This window comes from Cavia porcellus, unplaced genomic scaffold (assembly GCF_034190915.1).
Source record: "Cavia porcellus strain 051 isolate PalLab524CR breed Dunkin Hartley unplaced genomic scaffold, mCavPor4.1 scaffold_12, whole genome shotgun sequence".
Lineage (NCBI taxonomy): Eukaryota > Metazoa > Chordata > Mammalia > Rodentia > Caviidae > Cavia > Cavia porcellus.
Genome location: NW_026947495.1, coordinates 54574324 through 54599011, shown reverse-complemented (window position 1 = coordinate 54599011; position 24688 = coordinate 54574324). Strand labels below are relative to the sequence as shown.

At 34.4% G+C, this 24688-nt stretch overlaps 1 protein-coding gene across 8 annotated transcripts in view; it reads left to right on the top strand.

Moving 5' to 3' along the window:
* Positions 1-24688, top strand: part of Scn1a (sodium voltage-gated channel alpha subunit 1) — a 140983-nt gene that overhangs the window by 83335 nt on the left and 32960 nt on the right. For 2 of the 8 annotated variants that reach the window (XM_063259197.1, XM_063259196.1), the window contains exons 3-17: positions 1939-2059; positions 4680-4767; positions 6062-6190; positions 7834-7925; positions 8757-9026; positions 11736-11799; positions 12484-12625; positions 13464-13670; positions 14648-14932; positions 15907-16287; positions 17545-17677; positions 19171-19409; positions 20598-20771; positions 21239-21595; positions 23180-23662. In XM_063259197.1, coding sequence (XP_063115267.1) covers positions 1939-2059; positions 4680-4767; positions 6062-6190; positions 7834-7925; positions 8757-9026; positions 11736-11799; positions 12484-12625; positions 13464-13670; positions 14648-14932; positions 15907-16287; positions 17545-17677; positions 19171-19409; positions 20598-20771; positions 21239-21595; positions 23180-23662 — 3165 coding nt within the window. Of the gene's footprint in view, positions 1-1938; positions 2060-4679; positions 4768-6061; positions 6191-7833; positions 7926-8756; positions 9027-11735; positions 11800-12483; positions 12626-13463; positions 13671-14647; positions 14933-15906; positions 16288-17544; positions 17678-19170; positions 19410-20597; positions 20772-21238; positions 21596-23179; positions 23663-24688 lie in introns of those variants that run through there. The other 6 variants (XM_063259202.1, XM_063259200.1, XM_063259198.1 and 3 more) reach the window with 6 other exon arrangements.

Here is a 24688-nt window from a genome sequence, read left to right as displayed (position 1 = left end):
TTTTACTAGTTCTCCAACTATAGCTTTCATGTTTTGCATACGTATTTTGAGAGTGAAGCCATGTGCAGTAGTTTTGAATGGTGGGCCATATTTAGTCCTGTGTTAACTCACTTTTGTCCTTCTGTGTCCTTGCATGCTCCTATTCCTATTCCTAGAGCAAAGGAATTTTCATGACAGAAGTCTGTACATATTTTATGATGATTTCAAAATGTCATTTAGGGACAAGAGCATTGGATGAATCACATAAAAAAGCTAACTAAGAATTATCAGTGGTTAGTTTTTCCTAACCATCAATGCAATCCCCCTTCCTATAAATTGTCTTCATGGCACAATTATCTTTATGATCTGGAGTGAGTCCTTCAAAGAAGATAGCAGGAATACAAAGAATAAGCTTAAAGGAAAGCTTCTCTAGCTCTATTCTATCTTCTTTAAAGTGCAGCAAAATTAAATTCTAAAAAATTGCAATGAAAGTCTGACACACAAACTGTCACCTCCTATATTTTTTATTATGAGATTCAATAGACACCCACTTAGTTTGTCAAATTGCTTTACAAGTTTCTAAACACAAATATACTGTCAATGTTGGTGTTTATCTTGCTGTGACCCACATTTTGCAGACCACATTTTCAAAGCAGATTTCACTTCTATCACCCAAGAGTGGTATTTTCAAACAGCAACTTGGCAATATTTGAAATGATTATTTGGGAAACTTGATGGTAGAGAGGAAAAGGAATGAGAAGCCCATTATGACCTGAAGCCTATATATAGAAAAGAAAGAATTTTCTGGGATTCCTAGTAGAAAATAAATTTAAAGTTATGGCTTGCTTTGTCATAATTATGGGCTTCGTGCAAATATGCCTCCTAAAGCTAAAGAACAAAGCTTTTGATCAGTGGCTGACTTGTCAAAAAAGCTGGGCTGGGCTCGGCTGTAGCTCAGGTACTGCTGTTGTATAAGGTGTTGCATTCAATCCCCAGCACTGCCCAAAAAGAAATAAAATTTGAAAGTTTAAAATCCTCTTTGCTGTATATGTTATCCACAAAGAAAAGCTATTGCTTTGCCCCATGTCTGGCTCTTTTTGAGTACAGTACAATGCCTTAAGAAGCACTAAGTGAGAGTCCTTTATATACCATTGATGTTGTTTCTTAAATCTCATCTGCATACTACCAGCTATTATCAAAAAGCCTAATTTTTCTGGATGGAATTCATAGATTCTGGGTTCTTCAGAAGCTCTGAATTTATCCTCTGTCCAAAGAAAGTGCTAGAAGAGATAGTGAATTGGGTTTAGAAGTCAATGTGTTAGCTGACTCAGAAATTCCAATACAGAATTTAGCCCTACTGGTCCCTGGATACTCTCCAGGGAACTTGGCCTCTAGAAATCAGTTACTGGATTACACTCACGTACTGCAAGTGTGGGTTTGATGGTGAATTCTTTTAATGTCTGTTACCCTTGGAATAATGATGCTTATTTATAAGTACAGATATAAAAGACTACTTACTCCAAAAATACTTACCAGTTTTAATGAATGATTTTGCATTCCTCAGGATTGTTTCAGCATATTTGAAATGGGAAAAGAAATTATTATTAATGTAATATCTCAACATTATAAATAAAAATGAAATATGCACACATTTAAACTTTCATTTAACACAAGCATTTAAAATATTAAGAAAACAACAATTTCCTTAGCTGTGTCCTAAGTACAAAAAAATTACAGGTAAGTATCAGGTAAAACAGGTAAGTATTAACGTTAGATTTCTTCCCTAGCTAAGAACAGATCCAGTTACATACAGTCCATGTCCATGGTGCACATCAAAAAGTTGTGATTACCATGATTTTCTGTACAATTCTAGAATTGTTCATATAAAAAAAAACTGGAAATAATGGCATTTAAGTGGTTTATGCTTTTACCCTTGTTTGTTGTGTTCCTGTCTTACAGACCTTTATAGTATTGAATAAAGGGAAGGCCATCTTCCGGTTCAGTGCCACCTCTGCCCTGTACATTTTAACTCCCTTCAATCCTCTTAGGAAAATAGCTATTAAGATTTTGGTACATTCATATCCTTTTCAAGTTATTAATATTAATTATTTCTACATAATTGATAATCCATTACCGTAAATGTAAAATTAAATTAGAAAATGTCCACTTTCTATACATTTTATCATTTGGATTTTGTATATTCATCTGTCATATATCCTTAAAGTTGATTAATCACATAGGTGTCACTTAAATTTAGAAAGTCTTCAACGCTATATGTAAGGATGGATGACTGTTTTATTTCTAAAAATACTCGTATGCATTGAATCTTACAAAATGACCACAAGATAGCCATGTTTATCTTCACTATCTTCTTACAAAGATATGCAGAATTTTCAATAAATAGTGATATAATAATAAGCAAATCTAATTCCTGAATCAAAGTTAACCTTAGATGTGATGTAAAGATATGGTGCACCTTACTGTAAACTGCTAAGTATATTTTCTGTGAAAGAACATTGAAAGACTCTAGAAAGTACATAGCTAATTCTTAAACTTTCCTGATAGTTTTTGTAAAAAACGTACTTTAATACTGGCTGAATTTCAAATTTAAATCACTGAATTATGACTCTGCCATGAAAAACTGATTGCCTAGTAAAGATTCTGGAAGTTAATGAAAGAAGCTGATATTATATTTCCAAATGGTCTTAGGGGATTTGGCCTTCTGATTCCAATTGATGTGAAAAGGTTTCTCCAATTATCTTCCTCTATTCACTTTATAAATGCAAAGCTTCTTTTCTAATTATGTGGCCAATAATAAGTATATAAATTCTATCCTAACTGTCATAACCTATATCTCAGATTTTTTAAAAGAAATATTTGCTCTAAAATCTTGAAACTTTCAGTGGAAGTGCAGCTCGGGAGCTAAGTCCTGGGTAGGATATCCAGTATTGTCAAAACAAAAGAAGAAAGAAAGAAAATGATCATAAAACACAAAAACCACCAAAACTAAAAAGCCCTTCTATTTTTAAGCTGATAGTAACAGAGTTCAAGATTTTCACACTTAATGCGTTTTCCTATCTTTCTTTGTATTCCTAGTGCCATCATGTGGTCGTTTGGTGAAAATTTTCTTTTTCACTTAAAGAAAATTTTTGTTTGGGCAAAGTGCTCAGTAGTGGAAAGAATATTACTGGAACTGAAAGCAGAAAACCTGTGTTCTATAGCCCCATGCCAAGTTATCTAATTTCTCTAGAGCTGCAACCCTTTGTCTCTGATTTCTAAAACTGAGGGATAATACTAGTTGTTTTGCAATGTCCTTTTCATTCCCATGATTCTATTACTTCTTTTGTATTGTCTCATACTTAAAGCAAACATATTTACTAATTCACAGGCTTAGTTCCAACACATCTTAATTCTAATTCACACAATGAGATGACAGTGTCTGCTCGTCTTTAGCTCCACTGTGTAACAGGAAGTGATCACACAGGGCAGTTCAGTGGTGCAGAGAGGATGAATCTCTTGCCGAAGATCACTTTCTATGTTGAATGCTCATTACAGTTACACCATTAGTTTTATTTTCCTGTTTCAATTTTTTATGTTTTATTAGTTTATGTTAGCAGTACATGATAGTCACATTTCTCATGGTGATCTGTGCTATGTGTATATATATATATATATATATATATATATATATGAGAAATATATCACCATATATCTGAGCTATATCTGAGCTATATATATGTGTGTGTATATATCTGAGCTATATATATATATGTATATATATATGATCATAATTCTTTTTTCATCCCTTTCCTCTATTTTCCTTCCCCTCCCCCTTTTCTTGGTTCTCTACCCTTCTACAAAAGACTTAGCATCTTATTTTTAATTGTATTTTATTTTGCTTTTTACTTTTACTTTGGTTCACTCACATGAAAGAAACTATGTGATATTTAAATTTATGTATCTGATTTGTTTTGCTTCAGATTACGGTCTCAAAGTGCATTGGACACTGACATCATTGTCTTATCAAGAATATTTACTTTTTGTCTTGTACCGTGCTGCTGCACTTGCATAAATTCGGTTGAAATAGAATAATCCAACACTTAGCATCAGGCTACACTTTTGACATAAATTGTTTGCTTTTATCTATACTAGATAACATGTGTTGAAGAAACTTCCATATTGCAGATATGTGCCCTTTTTCAATAATTTGCTATTCTAATTGGTGCTGTACCTGTTCAAGTTACTATTTTCTTCTCAAAAACTGTACAAGTCCAGATGTACAACCATAGTCCTCTCAACAAAGGTTCTCTGAGATATAAATATATTGGGTTAATGAAGTTGCAAAAGCTAGCCAAGGATGGTAGCACATACCTGTAATACAAGCACTTAAGAGGTAGAAGAAGGAGGGTAGTAAATTTCAGGCCAGACTGGGTTGCCCAATGAGACGCTGTCTCAAAAATTAAAAGTTGCAAAAACAACACCTTATACTACATAATGCCATCTCATTTAATCTAAGCAATTACACTTAGCTTTGTACTACAGAAGAAGAAACTGAAATTTAAAGTGATTAAATAACTCATTCCAGTATATTTTTCACTAAGTCTTAACTGAGTTACATTGCAGGCTTTTCAACATGAGTTTTACACAATATAGTATTGAACTTGGTTTTCTTTTGTGTGTTCCTTAACAATAACCTACATTATTCAGCATGCTAATTATGTGCACTATTTTGACGAACTGTGTGTTTATGACAATGAGCAATCCTCCTGACTGGACAAAGAATGTAGAGTAAGTCCAACTCATATTTTAAACGTTTAAATATATATATACATATGTGTAGGTGTGTGTGTGTGTGTGTGTGTATACTCAGTATTTTTTGAAACTATGCCTTAATATATCCTTGAAATAAAACTGAAGAAGTTTTACATTAAAGTCATTTGCAAACACAATGTGCAGGGAGAAGTGGCCTGCACAATCCCTTAGGTTTGCTGGTGTTAGGTCTGTTTTCCCTCTTGTACCTATACCTGGTAGTTACCAGAAATTCATTATGCTTGGACACTTACCACTCTTCCTTTAGGATGACATTGCCAGGCAAACATCAGGAAAGCAATGACAGAAAATAGCCAAAGATTCTTAAATCCAGTTAAACTCCCTGCTAATTCTGTGAGTTAAGAGTCAAGGAAAGAAAGCTTTAAATGCCATAAGAAGACAATATGAAACCTCACAAAGTTCCCTTTCCATCAAGCACGTTCACTTCCTGGCAGGACTGTGTCAGTTTCATATGTGATCACCAAAAATTTGGCTTACAAGACAATTCAAAACTCAAGACTGTAGCACCTGAGGCCATCCTTCAGGGTGAGGAGGCCAGGCTGGCGATGCCTGCAAACCTGGCTTCTGCAGTCAAAGCTCCACCCCTGCTCACACTAATGTGCTATACTCCCTGGTGTTCTGTGGCTGCTGACCCTAACTATCCTAGAGCTGCCGCCAAGATCCTCTCCCCTTAGCACTCTCAGGAGGGGCCAGTGAGAAAATGGATAGATTCATAAACCATGACACACCTTTGCATGCAAAGAATTCCTAAAAGCTTGATGTTAACATGCAGACCCCAAATGTCGTTAGTTATCTTCAGTAATCTTATACTACAGCAAAATTTGCTAATTTGTCAATGTCTTCTCGTTCTTAAAAAAATCATTAAAACTGGAAATTTTTTGCTTTCTACAGGAAAGACATTGTATGGTTCTGCAAAATTATCGATTAGTTACTTCGTCTTTTGAACTCACAGGGTTATTCTCAAGAGGCTCTATTCATTTCTGTCAGTCCTATGACATTTCAGATTGTAACTAGATTGACTTTATGTGGCATGTGTTTATTACATTGCTGATATCATACTTTTAAAACAACTCTTAATGTATTAGGAAGTTGAATTTAAATTTAGACCTATGTTGTAATTCTATAAAAATAAAGCCAACCTACTTTGTTTCCTTATTTTAGTTTTCATCTGTTTTAGAGACAGAGGGGATAAGAAATTGATGTGATTTGGAAGAAAATACTACTTTATCAATTTTTGGATACTTATTTCTAGGTACACTTTCACAGGAATATACACTTTTGAATCACTCATAAAAATTATTGCAAGGGGCTTCTGTTTGGAAGATTTTACTTTCCTTCGAGATCCATGGAACTGGCTTGATTTCACTGTCATTACTTTTGCGTAAGTGCCTTTCCTGAGACTTGAGTAAAGACTGTAACTTGGTTTTCTATTAGTGTTTATGTTTTTAAAGAGTACACTTGCCTTATCTTAGAATTTTTTGGTTTATACCATTTAAGCTCCATTTTAATTTACACAACAGAGATCTAGGTGACATTTCATCTTCATCATGGCATGAAATATTTGCAATAGTTGAAAGTACAGTTTTCACATAGAACAAATATAAATAAATTTCATATATGCCACTCTTCCAATATAAGTGCCTCAATATAAAAATGTGTGTATTTGTAGTATGACTATGGAAATGGCTTTAAAAGCCAATGATCGTACTGGTTCCACAAATTTGCACTGACCTTGCCTCTGTTTGCACACTCATGCACAGCCTCTTTTATTACTTTGATGATGTGATAGAAAATAAATATATACTAGCACCAAAATGCTCTAAATATCAAACTAATAAGAAATGTGAAGGCATCTGATATATTACACTAGTTTGGTGAATTATTGCTCCTCCAATGGGCTGATCATTCAGGCTTGTAGACAGACACATTCTCTCTGCTTCTGTTTCATTTCCCTTTTGCCTCTTTCTCTTTATGGCCTTCTTCATCTCCTTTTTTACACTCAACATAAACTTTATCTTTAATGTCTATGTGCTTTCTGCTCTCCATGTGTAACCAGTAACACGCACAATTCCTGTGTCTCTCTTTTTATTTCCTAGTGGTAAACTTCCCCAGGAGGAGAATTGGAAAACAATTATGGGAAGTCATTTAGGAATAGGTCAAAGTAAATTCGGAGGACTGTGAACCAACACCACTTGCCCTCATCCTTTCTTTGGGTGCCTTCCTTCTTGGTCTCTTGCAGGTGTAATGTGGTGAATCACTGCATACCACTGATACAGGCAGAGCTCCAGAAACTGCCTGCCTGGTCTTAATTTCATGTCTGATCAAGATGAGCAAACTATTCCCTATTCCCTCTACTTGCAGCTTAAAAGAAAACATTCGGGATTTTATTTCTTAAAAATACAATAACAATAATGGCAGGAGAAGACTTGGGTGACATAAAATGTTGTTCTTAATTTGCCTAATTTTACTTAAAAGTTACACCACAAAGACCATATTTTGTACATAAAGACAATATGATAATCTTCCTTTTAACACCTAAATTTCTCTTAAGTGACTTCATTTTTTTCCTAACTGAAACTCTGAAACAATAGACAGTATTTATTTTATTTTTACTTAATTCTCCTAAATTACACATGATGTTGATTACATTGATTTTCAGAATGGCAAGCTGTAGTTTACATTTAGCTAATGGCCTTAAATTATTAAAATACAACCACAAGCATAAATTCTAACTTTTGTCAGTTAAAATGTTTATCATTTAAAATCACCAGGAAAATATTTCTAAAAGAAACAAACAACATAAAATCTGCTCAAATCTTGAGTAACTCTGATTTTAGATCTATAGATACATAACAGAATGTGTAAGCTAGGCACTTTTTAAGTTCTTTGCAATCTCATATTTTCCAGAATTTTGACAACTACTTACATAACCCAGAGTAAGAAGTAGTTAGTATAAAGCACAGATTCCTACAACTCTTTCTTTGTGTCTTCTTGTTGTGTCTGTGTGTGAACTCCCTATTACAGATACGTGACAGAGTTTGTGGACCTGGGCAATGTCTCAGCGTTGAGAACATTCAGAGTTCTCCGAGCACTGAAAACTATTTCCGTCATTCCAGGTGAGTGATACATTAAGCACGTAGTGTGACCAGTATGTTTTGCAGCATCAGCCTCTTGGCTTGGTGTTTGGCATTACGAACAGATGGTCAGGAATGATAAGCCAAGATGTCTGACAGAAAATGACACTTGCTGTTTAAGTTTAAATTTTGTCAGCCTTAGAATTTAACAGTTTCTTACATGAGACACTGTAATATGCAGTTTGAGTGATTTGCATTTAGAGAGAATGTTTTTGTCATGTCAGTTTTACGAATGACTTTTTTTCTGTTGAATGTATGAATCTCTCATTTCTTATTCATTATAGCTATTGGCGTCTATGCATAAACAACAAATATTCTTTTGCTTAAAAAAAAGACAAGGGATCATATATTAAATACTTATAAGAGCCTGTATGGAGAGTTTATTTTAAAATGAACTTTAACTTTAAATTAACCCCAGTTTTACAGCAAAATCTTTTATTGGTTTATTGGTAGGATAAATATGAAACATATTCATCCAAGCAATTCATTATAAAATTGATAACCCTAGAGAAAGTATACATAATCTTCACTAGCCAAAAAAGAAAAACCCAAGACCATCTCCTTAATATAGATTTCACAAGAACCATGAGCTTCTATTATATCCTCTCATTATAATGTAATGAGAAATGCATTGCATTGTTTGGATCATTAAGCTTTCAGAGTTCATGAACTTTTCAACCTTCCACTGAGCGTTGCCCTCCACTGACATTACATTTTTGACTTAGGCATGGGTTCTGTCTTTAAGAGAAATGTTTGAAGCATTCATGAGTCCAGATGTATTAAGTCTTCATAGCAACAGGCCTCTTCTTTCAGGCCTGAAGACCATTGTGGGGGCGCTGATCCAGTCGGTGAAGAAGCTGTCCGATGTCATGATCCTGACTGTGTTCTGTCTGAGCGTGTTCGCACTAATAGGCCTGCAGCTCTTCATGGGCAACCTGCGGAATAAGTGTGTACAGTGGCCTCCTACCAACGCTTCCCTGGAGGAGCACAGTATAGAGAAGAACATTACCGTGGATTACAATGGCACACTTGTAAATGAAACTGTGTACGAGTTTGACTGGAAGTCATATATTCAAGATTCAAGTAAGAATTAGTGTTATATATAAAGTTTTTTTCATTGCTTACCTGCTTTTCAGCTAGGTGTAGACAAACTAAAGGTTATACCTAAGAAAAAGGTTATAGTCTCTTTGAAAATTATCCAATCAAATTGTTTAAAATTATATTTATATTTTACATGTTTGCCTACCTTTTATTTATTTGCTTTGATTTTTTAATCAATACCCTTTCACACACTAAGGGAGTTTAACCTTACTATATTTCCAAGCTTCTTCTTTGGATTTTAAATAACAAGTCATTTCTATTTCTGTAATGAATATTAAAGAAACATCGTTAATCACCAATTAATGCTTTGCATCTGTTTCAATTTTTTAAAATTGATAACAGTTCTTATTTCAATTCCCAAGTGCCTCTTTGTATTGTATCATCATGTGAGAGGCTGAAGAATTCAGCTAGAAAAAATTTTCTTGGGCTCGTCCTCACTATACATCTTCCCACGGTAATAGGGGCAATCAAGGGAAATAACGCACGTGAGACTTTTGTAGATTTGAATGAGCAATACAGTGTTACCCATTAGACTGTAACAACAGAATGCCAGAAACTGTGCCAGGACACTGGAGAAAATAATGGTTTGTGAGTACTAATATCTTAATAAGTTATTTTGTTATTTTATGCAAATCACGTGTAACCTAAATATTCTTTTCGAAAAGTAATATTACATCACAGAGAAGAAAATTACATTCGTTTCAGCTTCAGAAGAGTAACAGACAATGAGGAAATGTCAAATAAATGAGTGAAATTATGAGGATTCGTTTTTCTTTATTTCAAGCACTTAGACAAACTAAATGAATACTGAAATAATTTATTCTAGGAAGATGAAATAAAAATTAATATAATATTCTTTTTATAGTAACAATAAAAGCAAGTAAAATTTTTTCTTTAATTTATCATCTTCTAGTTACATTTCAAAAGCAGAAACTTTTAGAGCATGATTGTTAGGAAAAGAAATGAGTTTATATGAAAAAATACTAACTATATCAAATCTAAACTCAACATATGGTTACATATAGCTAGATCTTTATTATCTGGAGGGAAAAACAAAAAAAAATCTCATGTTGGCTGTATGGAGCAAATAGAATTGGTCACAAAAAATTGTGGGTGTTTTATCATCCTTAAAGAAATGATAGCAATCTAGAAAAAATAAAGACATATAATCAATGTTTCCCTATAGCTGCCGATCTGGAATATAATATTTGTTTGGCAAGTTTAACTATCTATAATATTCAATGATATGCTAATGAGTACTTTGTGAACAACTGTTAAATTCCAGGTTAAGAAAAATAACTTACAGGACTAGAGCCAAATACAAATGTGATTTATTCATTTCAGGTGTTGTCCATAAGTCTATTTAGAGGTCTGGTAACAGTTAGTTTGACTTTTCTCCAAAATCAAGACACTATGAGGAGATAAATTAGGGTTTATTTTCCTAGTAAGAAGATAGTGGACTATATTTTTTAAAAATTCAAATTAAAAGAAATCAAGGATATTTGAAGTTATTTTTAATTCTAAAAATGTAATAATTATAATTTGTCCTAATAGTATTCCACTGATTGAAAAAAAGATTATTTTCAAACAAATGCTGGTATAAGTAAAATGATTCAGTTGTACAAGTGATAGAAAATTAAATTCATTTTAACTGCAGTAAATATTATGACTAAAGTTATATTTTCTTCAGGTTAAGGTTCCTAGATCATTGTATTTAAAGGAAAAAAATCTTAGTACAAGATATCAAAAATTCACCAGAATTTATCAAAGTACTTTCATGTTAATTCTTTTTTTTCTTTTTGTCTTTTTCCTTTTTTTTTAATCGATACTGGGGATCAATTTCATGTTAATTCTAATTAAGGTTCCAAAAAAAGTCAATGTTTTGTCTATAATTTAAGAAGTCAGAATATTTGGAAATTAAAATGACATTTACCTTCATGTGGTTCTGTATCCTTTACAAAAATATGTATGGAATAAACTACTGTGATAATTTAGCATCTAAAAAGTATATTTTACCTATAATCCCAGCAACGCAAGAGACTGAGGCAGGAGGATCGCAGCGAGTTCAAAGCCAGTCTGGGCTACATATTGAGTCCAGCTGGCCTGAACTACACAGCAAGACCCTGTCAAAAAAAAATGAATTTTTTTCTTACAAAATCCAAAAGTTACTATTCAATTATCTTTCTGTCATCTGTTTACTTATCCATTAAATACACTTTACTGAAAAGCTACCAGGTCTCATACATTAGTGACATCAAACAATCATTGTGACTTAATTCCTAAGAATAATAATATTGAAAAGTTAGATTACGAGTATAATAGTAACGTAAGTATGCATGTGACTGATAACAGTAAGGGAGTTTTTAATCCCACCAGGCTTTAGTGGGCAGGAAGTAGACATCAAGACAAATTTCCTAGAAGTAGTGATACGTTATCTGGAGGTTAAAAGTAGGTAAGTAGTTTTCTAGAAACTCTGAGATAATGTTATGCTCATCTATAGTAACTAATATCTCCTACCCTGAATATAGTATGTAGTATTTGGAAGAAAAGAGAGTAAATACTTGTCTTTGAATGAATTATGAAATAATGAAAATCACTCAGTGATCTTCAAAGTGTACCTGATCTTGTTGTTAGAAATTTAGTACTTTTAACAGTGCAGACGTTTTCATATGCTTTTCTATTTTCAAACAGGGTATCATTATTTCCTGGAGGGTTTTTTAGATGCACTACTATGTGGAAACAGCTCTGATGCTGGGTAAGCCATTAATATGTGTATGTTTGCTTGATGTGTGTGTCACTGTACATACATACACACACACACACATGTATATATTCTTTTGTAGAAACTAATAGCATCCAACAAACATTATGCATTATCAATTTGCTGATATTAAGGTTATTTATAAACCATGAGATCCTTTAAATATTAGGTAAACTTTTTCTGTGAAAAAGCAGTACTGTTAGCCATAATGCTGATGCCCTTAGTAAGTGTATTGATCTATGAATCAATTTTGGAGACTCCACAGGAAAGAAAAATGAAATAGAATTATGTTTAAATGCTAATTATAAAGAGAAATAGCTTCATAAAATGTTACTAGAAATGCTATCCAATAATTTGATAACAAGTGTCTAGAAAAATTATATGAAGTAGAAAATTTCAAATGTATTAGTTATGCTAGTATCCTTTGAAGTAGCCAAACTTCGGGCTAGCTAGTAAGTATAGGAATCTACCAGAATGAAACAATAGCATAATTTCTTATGGTCATGATGGAGCACACCTATAATCTCATAATGCTGGAGACTAAGACAAAAGAATCACTGCTAGTTTAGGGCCAGTCTGGGTTACAAAATGAGTTCAAGACTACCCTGAACTGCATAGTGAGGCCCTGTCTCAAAAGACAACAAAACAAAACAAAATTTTCTTTTTTCCTATTTACAGCCAATGTCCAGAAGGATATATGTGTGTGAAAGCTGGTAGAAACCCTAATTATGGTTACACAAGCTTTGATACCTTCAGCTGGGCATTTTTATCCCTGTTTCGACTGATGACTCAGGATTTCTGGGAAAATCTTTACCAACTGGTGAGAATCTGAAGATATACACTACATTTAAGTAGTATACAGAAATATGAATTGAATCAAGAAGTCTGAACTACAGCATAATGTAGTAGATTTGAACTTGAAATTCAGATATTTGGGTTCCTCTATCCAATTGATTGATTATAATACATAGTAAGTGGAGTAAAGCAAATAGTAATTCTTTCCATTTGCTTCTTGACTTATATCACATTTCTTACTCTTTTGAAACACAGACTCCCCTTTAAGAAAGGAATGACTACCTTTTCAATTCTATCTCCTTCAGGTATTGTCTCTTAGGTGGGAGGGAATGAATGAAGCAGATGTAGAAATAACTTTGGCTTCTGATGTTCACCAAAAAAGTTCACTGTTTTGATGGAGGTCCTCATTGTATTTTATTTGCTCTTTTTGATTCTTAGTGAATAACTCCCTCCTGGAAATCAGAGCATGCATGCATTAGTTTAAAAAGAAAGAAGACCAAAGGTTTAAAAAAAAAACAGTGAAAGAAGGAGAAGGAGGGCCAGGTGTATAGCTCAGTGGCACAGTGCCTGCCTGGCAAGCACGATTCCCTGAGTTCAGTTCCCAGTACCTGCCCCTCAACAAAAATTAAATAAATAAAAAGGAAGTAGGAAGAGCTCGATATGCTGGTATGCACTTGTAATCCCAACTAATCAAGGAAGTGATTAGCTGCAATATGTGGCCTTGTGTTCAAACCCAGTACCTCAAAAAACAAACCAAACAAAGTAAGAGCAATTGTGACTGATGTGATTGTTACTCATACTACAGTTCTCTTATGAGTTAATTAATAATTTTGAAAGAAGAATTGTCATATTTTTGTTTCCAGACACTACGTGCTGCTGGGAAAACATACATGATATTTTTTGTGCTGGTCATTTTCTTGGGTTCATTCTATTTAATAAATTTGATCCTGGCTGTGGTGGCCATGGCCTATGAAGAACAGAATCAGGCCACGTTGGAAGAGGCAGAGCAGAAGGAGGCAGAATTTCAGCAGATGCTTGAACAGCTTAAAAAGCAGCAAGAAGCAGCTCAGGTACAATAATAAATCCAATAACTTTTCTTCAGGTATATTAATGTGTATGCAAGAGCCATGTGTTGGGCCAGGGATTTAGCCCAGTTGTGTGAGCACCTACCTGGCAGGCATGAGGTCTCAAGTTCACTCCCCGGTACCAAAAAAAAAAAAAAAAAAAAAAAAAAGACCAAAAATAAGAGCCATGTGTTGAGGGTCTGAGAACAGGGTTATAATAATAAAAAGTACCAACTTAGTAGCAGTACAAGTTGACCAAAAGCAACAGTTTAACCCATACCCACGAGGACAGTAAGAATGTATATTGAGTTGATGATGGCGGGACCAGTTTTTGGAGACCTGAGCACTGTGTTTCACTTAGCAGAAAAGTATTTACTCTCCATCCTCCAGTTTTCTAGATAAAGTGTCATGGAAGTGTGAGGAAAGGATTTTTATAATCTTCTGTTATAAAATGTATAATCTGTCATTAATTTGATTAATAACATTTTAAAAGTATTGAACAACTCTGTTTCAATAACTGGAGAACGGACTTTGGATCATTACCTTGTTTTTGCATATGACCTTAAGTAACTCATTAACATCAATTTATTTTTTGCACAATTTATTATTTATTCCCTATGCATCAATTTATTTTTTCAAAGATAAAATGCTAATTAAATACCAATTTTGAAAGTAAAAAGTCATATGCATTATGTTTTCATGGATAAGCAATAAATCCTTTTGAAATGTGTTCTATTTTGATATGTGTTCTGTGAAGAGTAACAGATACAATGAATACAACAATGGAGGAAACTAGATTATTTCTGAAAGTTTTCATTAGGTAGAAAGAAAAAAATGCCCCTTGAATTTTCAAAGCATCTTCTACATTCCATCGGCTTAAGCCAGCTAAATGTTTTATAAGTGTCATACAAACACTCAGGGCATTCTAAAGAAAGACAAACACTCTTTTAATGTTATGCTAAAACAACTTTTCTTCAATGTAGCAGGCAGCAGCCGCCACAGTCTCAGAACATTCCAGAGAGCCCAGTGCTGCAGGAAGGCTCTCAGACAGCTCCTCTGAAGCGTCCAAGTTGAGTTCCAAGAGTGCAAAAGAAAGAAGAAATCGGAGAAAGAAAAGAAAACAAAAAGAGCAGTCTGGTGGAGAAGAGAAAGATGAGGACGAGTTCCATAAATCTGAGTCCGAAGACAGCATCAGGAGGAAAGGGTTTCGCTTCTCCATTGAAGGGAACCGGCTGACATATGAAAAGAGGTACTCTTCCCCACACCAGGTATGCACTGCTGAGTAACCCAGGCATGGGTGACAATTAGAACACTGAGGAGGGCAGAAGAATTAAAAGGGCCTTGGGACTTCTCATCAACTGAATCGACAATTACTTTTATTATATTCAAATCTTCATTTCTGCACGTAGATATGTGAACATTTTAATCCTAGTATATGTAAATCTACAGTTAGCTCTAGCTAAAATAAAGGTGAGTTGACAGTCAGGAGAGTTAGATTGTTTGTTCTGATGCTGCCTTGTTGGTTCTTATTTATGATGCCATTTAATCCTGCTGTCTTCAACTCTTTTAACAACAATAACAACAAAAATGTGGATCTAAGGCAAGGTGACCATTAATACCCTCTTGGTTATTTTATATGATTTTATGTTGTGTTTTTCCCCTAACTTCTTTACAAGATATCATGCATGCTTCTGAAAATTAAAGTCATGGTGTACTTTATCAAAAAGAACATCACCAGCAACAGGATTTAAAACTACTGTGCTTTGTAGGCAAAGTAGGAATAACAAGTCATGATTTTAGAGAAATGGACTGAAATAATATGTGAAATGTGTTTGAATTCATCAGAAGGAAAGACCAATGAAAACAAATGTGATCTTGTTCAGATCTTGCAGTCAGGGTTCACTGAATGTTGATAATGTCCCCTACAATATATGTAAAGATGTTTGCATTTAAACTTGAGAAAAGAGGACTCAGGATTTGTTTGCTTATTTGTTTGTTTCATTATATTCTATTCTAGCTCCCTATTCTTTAATATCAATACCTACAAGCTCCCTTTTATAAAGCCAATTTAATTCAATCTGAATAACTATACATTTATAATGTTAACCAAAAGGAATGTGCCACATTCTGTTAGGAATGCTGGAATTTCCTTTAACCACCATAATCTGGCACATTTGTTGAAAGTGTATTTCAAAGGACTATTTTATTATAACTTTGCTTTTTGTTTGTTTCAAACTTTTAGTCTTTATTGAGCATCCGGGGCTCCCTATTTTCTCCAAGGAGAAATAGCAGAACAAGCCTCTTCAGCTTTAGAGGGCGAGCAAAGGATGTGGGGTCTGAGAATGATTTTGCTGATGATGAGCACAGCACCTTTGAGGACAATGAAAGTCGAAGAGATTCCTTATTTGTGCCCCGACGACATGGAGAGCGACGCAACAGTAACCTGAGTCAGACCAGTAGGTCGTCCAGGATGCTGGCCGTGTTTCCAGCGAATGGGAAGATGCACAGCACTGTGGATTGCAATGGTGTGGTTTCCTTGGTTGGTGGACCTTCAGTTCCTACATCGCCTGTTGGACAGCTTCTGCCAGAGGTGATAATAGATAAGCCAGCTACTGATGACAATGTAAGGAAGTTTTAAATAGTTTAGGCATGGCTGGCTCACTATTGCTGCACCAGCCAGTGTTTCTACAGAATGAAGTTCTTGAGAATGATTCCTGGTTGGTCAAGCTGTGAATGCACCTGCATCATGTAAAACCTGCAGTAGACTAACCAACTAAACCTTGAAACCTCAACACTCTTCTGCACAAACCTGAATGCATTTACTTATTCAATGTGCTAAGGGATCATTAGGCATAATAATTACTGCCTCCAGTTGGAGGATTTGCTATATACCCACTCTGAATTTAGATATCAGGACGTCCTCTAAAACCCTGGTATAAAACTAAATAAATAATTTTCCTATTTAAATGCAAAGGGTGTATAATAAATCTTTCCACCAGATTCTTCAGTATATCTATGCTTTAGTTCAGATTATCAAAAACACTGTGCTTAAACAGATAGCATCATTACCTTACAGTTTCTAGTATGCCTATTTGTTTTACTAAAAAAAAAATGCTGATATAGGTCTTTTCAAAATTAATCCAAATGAAGAGATACACAAATTGTTAATACAAACAAATAACATGAATTGTCTCTGTGCAAAGGTATGTCATATATTGGTGAATATATACCCAGATGAGGAATTTCTGAACAGATGCTGCCTCTTTTAAAACAGCTCATTCACTTGGAAATATATCAGCATGATGAGGCATGATTAAGTCAGCATTAGATGACTTATTGCTCTGGTACCCTGGATGAAACTGTTGTCCATGCAGCATGTGTGTGTGTACGTTTTTTCCTAACATGAATCTTGTGTTGTCAATGACCATCCATGTCTTGTGTCTAGAAAATGAGATGGCAGCTAAGTGTATTTTAATCCTTAGTATTTCCTAAAATTTAAGTGGCTACCTTCTCAAAACTTAAATGCTTGAGCACTTAGATGATTTCTTAAGTTTTTAGGCTTTTACCAGTATTTCAGAAATAAGACTGTTAAATACGACTGCCAAAAGATTTATTAGCTAGATCATATTTACATTCGTTTTCATAAAAGGATGAAATGAGGAGCTTTTAAAAACTTAATTTTTGCTGTATGACTGAATGGTCAACAGTTTGGACATTCCAGGTTAATGACCCAATAAGTCAGCAATACCTGCCATCACTAATTAAATATGAAAATGCATGATATGCATGTGTTTCATGAAATTCACTGTGTCACCATTTGATTATTGGCTTATCATATTGTTCTAGTTAATCATTTGGTGAGTTAACATTTTTTTAACAGGGTACAACCACTGAAACTGAAATGAGAAAGAGAAGGTCAAGTTCTTTCCATGTTTCCATGGACTTTCTAGAAGATCCTTCCCAAAGGCAGAGAGCAATGAGTATAGCCAGCATCCTAACAAATACAGTAGAAGGTTTGTCACAATTCCATTTTTATTTTTTCACTAAATTTATTCTCTTATTTGAAATAAGTATCTCTATACATTGCAAACATCATCCTAATATAACAATAGGTTTCATTCAAGGGTCATTATTTTCATATGTGTTCATATATTCTAGAAGTTTTAAAATTTATTTAACTTAATGGTACTGGAATCTAAAGACTATTATCTCCAAAAATGCAGAATAAAGCTTTTTTTTCCAGGGGTTTTTAGTCCCACAAGTCATAACAGCTCTCTGTTCCACTTAATTTCAGACTTCAGTAACATCATCTCGTCCAACCTCACCCTAAATATCCTCAACACTGGGGAGTAAGAATGTCGCAGGTCATTTTTACAAAATAAGAAAAGATGATTCATGGTTCATATCGGTCTCTATGCTATCTCTTATGACCAGACCAGGACAGTGTAGCCAGTCATCAGTGCAGGGTTTCACATAGGACAATAGGCCAAGCCATGTTCCTATTCAGACTTCTTTTAAATGACAGTGCCAAGTGCCGAGCCACAGTATCAATACACAAGAGAAAAACTATTCTCTTCTACCTATCTTAGGTGATTTACCACTTACACAAAATACACAACACCCATAAAGGAGATGTTGAGGGAGGAAATGTTAGCGCACAGTCTGTAACATTGCAGTCCACAGTTGTCTGGTTGCAAGACAAGGGGCACGGCAGAGGAAACAGTCCCTGCCAGGGCAGGCAGGAAACAGTGAACCTACTTTCTTTCCATCCCTTTATATTCAGGCCTGGATACAAGACTATAGGTTGGTGCCACCCACAACCAGCGTGGGGTTTCTCTCTTCAGTAAATCTATTCCACCACACCCAGAACCATGCTAATGCAGTTGGGGAATAATCCACTTTACACACCCTTCATCGACATTCACATACCCCAGATCCAGCCACCTCTAAAAAGCCCCAGTTATGAGCACAGGAGGATATAGAGATACAAGGCATGCATTACCTCTGCTCTTTGTGTGTATTTGGTGAACTGCAGTATTATTTCGGTTCATGAACACTCTTGTTTGTGAACAATTTCATTTACAAACAGGAGTGTTTGGCAAAATTCTGTTTTTGTTTACAAAGTCTGCATCTAGTGACAAACACAACCATAGTAATCTTTGCCACACACAGATGAATGGGACTGTACTTTTCAGAATTATGGAACAAATTAAATATCATGAAAGATACCCCTATACTTTTAGGAGTCTAGAATAAATTCTGTAATTTTTTTGTGTGGGGGAGGTACTAAGAATCGAACTCAGGACCTCACGCTTGCCAGGCAGGTGCTATGCCACTGAGCTAATTCTGTAATTTTTAAATCAAGTACAAAATAAATTCATAGCTCATGCAAATATGTCAATTTCTGGAAATAAGTCCAGTTTATATCCAATGTATCTGAAATAAATATTTGTGTGTATAAAATGAATCAGTACTTTTTCTTTTTTTTCTTTTTCTTTTTCATTAGAACTTGAAGAATCCAGACAGAAATGCCCACCCTGTTGGTATAAATTTTCCAACATATTCTTAATCTGGGACTGTTCTCCATATTGGTTAAAAGTGAAACATTTTGTCAACCTAGTTGTGATGGACCCCTTTGTTGACCTGGCCATCACCATCTGTATTGTTTTAAATACTCTTTTCATGGCCATGGAGCACTACCCCATGACAGAACATTTCAATAATGTGCTTACAGTAGGAAATTTGGTAAGCATATTGGAAGGTAAATGTGTTCAGTCTTCACATTTTGTTTTGAAACTATTTACATTTAATAGCTCACAGCACTCAGTCATAACTTTTCTGCCATGAATGGGAATTATGTCTAGCTACTGCACCCCATTTATTGCTAAAAATAATATACTGAATGTGCTGCAAAAACTAAGAAAACAGTAGGCATAGACAGACTGTAGAACTTAAAACTTCAATACTATATATTCTGCAACTTTTCAACATGTAGAATATTTCATAGTTAAGATACATTTTTTGAAATGGTGGTACCACAAACTCACTAACTATAGAACACAAAAATAAAATAGTGAATCTTTTTTCTTCTTAGATATTATCACTGCAAGAAATAATTTAAAAAATTATAAACATCTCCAGTATTCTTGCTTCTAAGATATAGGTAGTAAATATTCATCTATTCTAGATAAAAACCATAAAATATTGAAAAATAAGTTCATTTCAAGTATTATGTGATTAGTAAGGCCATTTTGCTAAATATTGCCACTTAATTCCTTTTGTACTTCAGACATAAATTATTAAAATGTTTGTCAGTTGATACAACTTAGGAATATGAGCTTTTATTTGCTGAAAAAAAAGAACTTGCTAAAGTAATATATACATGTCCTGTATTATTTTGTCAGAGGCTTATAAATTTCATGTGTATAACATACAAGCATGATAGTAATGCACATATTGTAAGAATAGATAAGAATTGTATATTAAGACTCTGATTGGAAGGAAATAGGTATAAACTCACAAAAAAATAAAGCTGTTCATGAGCATACTTGTCAATACTCGTGTTACATGATATCTGGAGAAAAAGCCATTTTGATGTAATGGAAAAAATAATAGCAAAAATAGAATATTTGTACTCAAATTCAAGTTTTTCTGTTTTCTAGTTATGTTGATGAGTCATTTCACGCATTTTGAGACATTATTTTCTTCTGAAAAGGAAGAAATATAATATCTCCATTACTCCATTTATTGGAGTGTCTTTGAAGAAAAGATGAAATAACATATATGAGAATTTCAACAATAAGCTATTGTACAAAGATGTTAGCAACAGAATCATTACTGTAAAAGTAACATAAACATTGCTCTAAAAGCAAATAATATGTTATAGTATTTATCATTATTTCATGGAAGTAGAGTAATTTTATTTTATCTTAGGTTTTCACTGGGATCTTTACAGCAGAAATGTTTCTGAAAATTATTGCCATGGATCCATACTATTATTTCCAAGAAGGCTGGAATATTTTTGATGGTTTCATTGTGACGCTCAGCCTGGTAGAGCTTGGTCTTGCCGATGTGGAAGGATTATCAGTTCTCCGTTCATTTCGATTGGTAAAAAATTGCAAAACAAAAGAACAACAATGATAGCCAGGTTTTTAACCAGTCAGTGCTCTTGCATAGGCCTGCCACAGATTTCATAACATGACCATTTGCATTTTAAACTTCATGCTTCTTAAATGGGAAAAATGTATTTCTTTTTATTTATAAATACATTTATTCCAAAAGCAAAGTTATATAAAGTTTCACCTACTACTCAGTTGTCAATCTGACTGGTTACTGTTTATACATCAGCCTTATAGGGTGGGATAGAGTAAGGCAGGGCAGATAAGAGATTCAATTTGGGATCAGGGGAGATGCTGAGGGTCATATGCATGCTAGGCATATATTCTACCACTGAGCTTGACTCCCAATTCTAAGAGATTCCATTTTAATCATGATTTCTTGGTAAACCTCAATACATCTAATGCTTGTAATGATCAAAGCTACATACAGATTAATTTTGTTTGTTTGTTTTCTAGCTCCGAGTTTTCAAGTTGGCAAAATCTTGGCCAACATTAAACATGTTAATAAAGATCATTGGCAATTCAGTGGGGGCTCTGGGGAACCTAACCCTGGTATTGGCCATCATCGTCTTCATCTTTGCCGTGGTTGGCATGCAGCTTTTTGGCAAAAGTTACAAAGATTGTGTCTGCAAAATTGCCAGTGACTGTAAACTTCCACGCTGGCACATGAATGACTTCTTCCACTCCTTCCTGATCGTGTTCCGCGTGCTGTGTGGAGAGTGGATCGAGACCATGTGGGACTGTATGGAAGTTGCTGGTCAAGCTATGTGCCTTACTGTCTTCATGATGGTCATGGTGATTGGAAACCTAGTGGTATGTACTGATTTAAAATGTGCACTGTAGAACTAGAATGATGACCATTTTGTTATAAGAACTTCTATAATCATTAGTTTTAAATATCTCTTACCTTAGAAATGTTATATTCCATGTGTTAAAAAAAAGTATAGTATTAACATAAAATTTTAATATTGTATTTCATTATATCAGTCATTTTAGCACGTTTGTTATGTTAATTGCAATCAAGTATCATATTGAAGACAGTCTAATGGACTATGATTAGATTAATTTAAAAATTCGGAGCCAAGGGAGAAAGAAGTCTGTAACATACATATACATTTGTATTGCTTATATGACACTAGGTAGGAAACAGATACAAGATGTGCATTAATAATTTTTCTTAATTCTGCCTCTGGAAAATATATACTTTCCAAAAAGGAAAAAGTTTTTAAGGTTACTATACATGCCATCAATACATATACATATGGATATACATATGTACATATGTATACATATGTAGAGGAAACAATTACAAATAATAAACAATACACCACTCCCCACAAATTGTATGTTTGAGAGACACACAAAGAAACATACAAGAGCGACAGAGAACAATATTGACTACTAGTCGCAGAGAAAAATAGACAAAGAAAACAATATTGACATCCAGTCTAAGACTAAAAAGTATTGCTTTCAAGAATGTTCATAGCAGCTGTGCCATTTTCTTGTCTGTCATCTAATACAATATTGAGTCACCCTATGTCACACGGCATATATATGGCCAATCTAGATTGACCAATTATCTAGTGGTTCTAAGTAAATATAAAGGATGACTCAGATGATATACTAATATAGTAAGCCTCCTTTCTTTCTCTTTCTTAAATTTGTAATGTTACCATTTATACTATGGAAATATAAAAGTATATTCCAAGACGTATGTGCATTAATATGCTACTCTCATGGGAATATTAGGTATTACTTATAGATAGTTCTCTTAATTAGCAATACTGGAGTATGAGAATTACATGCATTAAGAAACAAATGTGAATGTCTATTTTAAATCTTAGCTCTTAATCGTAATGTTGAGCAATAATGATTTTTTTCACTTAACATTCAATTTAACATCTGCTTGTCAAAAGGGAAAGTACAAAGGAAAGTACAAATTACGCTCTGTAAGGCATAATTTCAAATATTAGTGATTGTTAAGTTTAGAATTCTTATGCTGAGCTTATGTGAATTTGTTTACATTTACTCATACAATTTGAATGTAATGATAACATAGGTCAGATTATTCAACTGCATTATAAAAGTAGAAAAACTTGTAAGCAGTAGAAAGCATGTTGTGCCTAGCTTTTGAGCTGTGTAACAAATTCTGAGCATGCAAACTGAGAGGAGGACAGGGAATGGAGGATAGAGTCCAGGGCCTCTTGTTTGATGAAAATTGTGTGCTCTTCCACTGAGCTCTACCCCAGACCTACCCAAATTCTAGTAACTATTATGTTATGTGTCTTTCTCATATAGTTTTAGAATTCACCGTTTCCTCCATATTTAAATGAAGAAATAATCAGTATAATCTTTGTATCATGGTGAAATTATAATCATGACTTTATTGTTTTTAAGGTCCTGAATCTCTTTCTGGCCTTGCTTCTGAGCTCATTTAGTGCAGACAACCTTGCAGCCACTGACGATGATAATGAAATGAACAACCTTCAAATCGCTGTGGATAGGATACATAAGGGAATAGCTTATGTCAAGAGAAAAATATATGAGTTTATTCAACAGGCTTTTGTAAGGAAAAAAAAGATTTTAGATGAAATTAAACCACTTGATGATTTAAACAACAAAAAAGACAGTTGTATGTCCAACCATACAGGAGAAATTGGGAAAGACATTGACTATTTGAGAGATGTAAATGGAACTACAAGTGGCATTGGAACTGGCAGCAGTGTTGAGAAATACATTATCGATGAAAGTGATTACATGTCATTCATAAATAACCCCAGTCTTACTGTGACAGTACCAATTGCTGTAGGAGAGTCTGACTTTGAAAATTTAAACACAGAAGACTTTAGCAGTGAATCAGATCTGGAAGAAAGCAAGGAGGTAAGCTTCATAAACATTTACATATATATGTGTGTGTGTATATATTATGTTGCCTGTATTTATGACCCTACATTTTCCAATACCTCAGACAACTTGCTGACAAGTTTTCTCATTTTTAGTCACAGGTATCTGTTAGATGAACAAATGATATGGTAAATGAACAAATTTCATCATTATACAACAAATTAACCCTTATAACATGGAGAAGAATGCGCAATTATAACTTTTTCAATAAGAAATTTAGTACAAAGGAGTTTAAGTTCACATACCTGATGAGGAGTAGAACTGAGATGAGGACTCAGAGTCTTTTCTGTAAACTGTGTGTCTTCTATTGCATCACATCAGCCCAGTATTTGAATAGCACTCTAACAATGATAATTGTCTTCATATCTCCTTTCATTAAAATTACATTTTCGTATGTATTGAGCTACTTGGGCTCTCATAGCCAAAACTGTTTTCTCTCGTTTATGGAAAAGGAAGCCAAGATTGAGGTGCCAGCAGGGTCGGTGTCTGGTGAGGGGTCTGTCTGTGGGTTGAGATGGCCACCCTCTTGTGTTTTCAACGTGGACTGCCCTTGGTACACACAAATGGAGAAACAGTTTGGGTATTTCCTCCCTTATTTATAAGCCACTGAGGGTCAGAACTTCAGTGTTTGAATGGGCGGTGTGCAACTAAGTCCAAAGCAACCTACTTAGAAATAGTGAGCACAAACTTCTAATGAGTCTGCAGAGTGTCCCTGGTTTACAATGGTTTGGCTCACTATTCTTCAAATTTACACTGATGTAAAAGTGATATACATTCAGTAGAAACCATACTTGGAATCTGAACTTCGATCTTTTCCCACAGGCAGTATAGTACTCTCTTGCTATGCCGGGCAATGACTGTAGGCCACAGCTCCAAGGCTGTCACACTCACGCGAGTGAGCAACTGATACTCAACAGAGTGCTGCCTGGCTGGCTGTGATGTTCAGTAGGTTAGATGTGCTACATGCATTTTTGACTTATGATATTTCCAACTTATTGAACA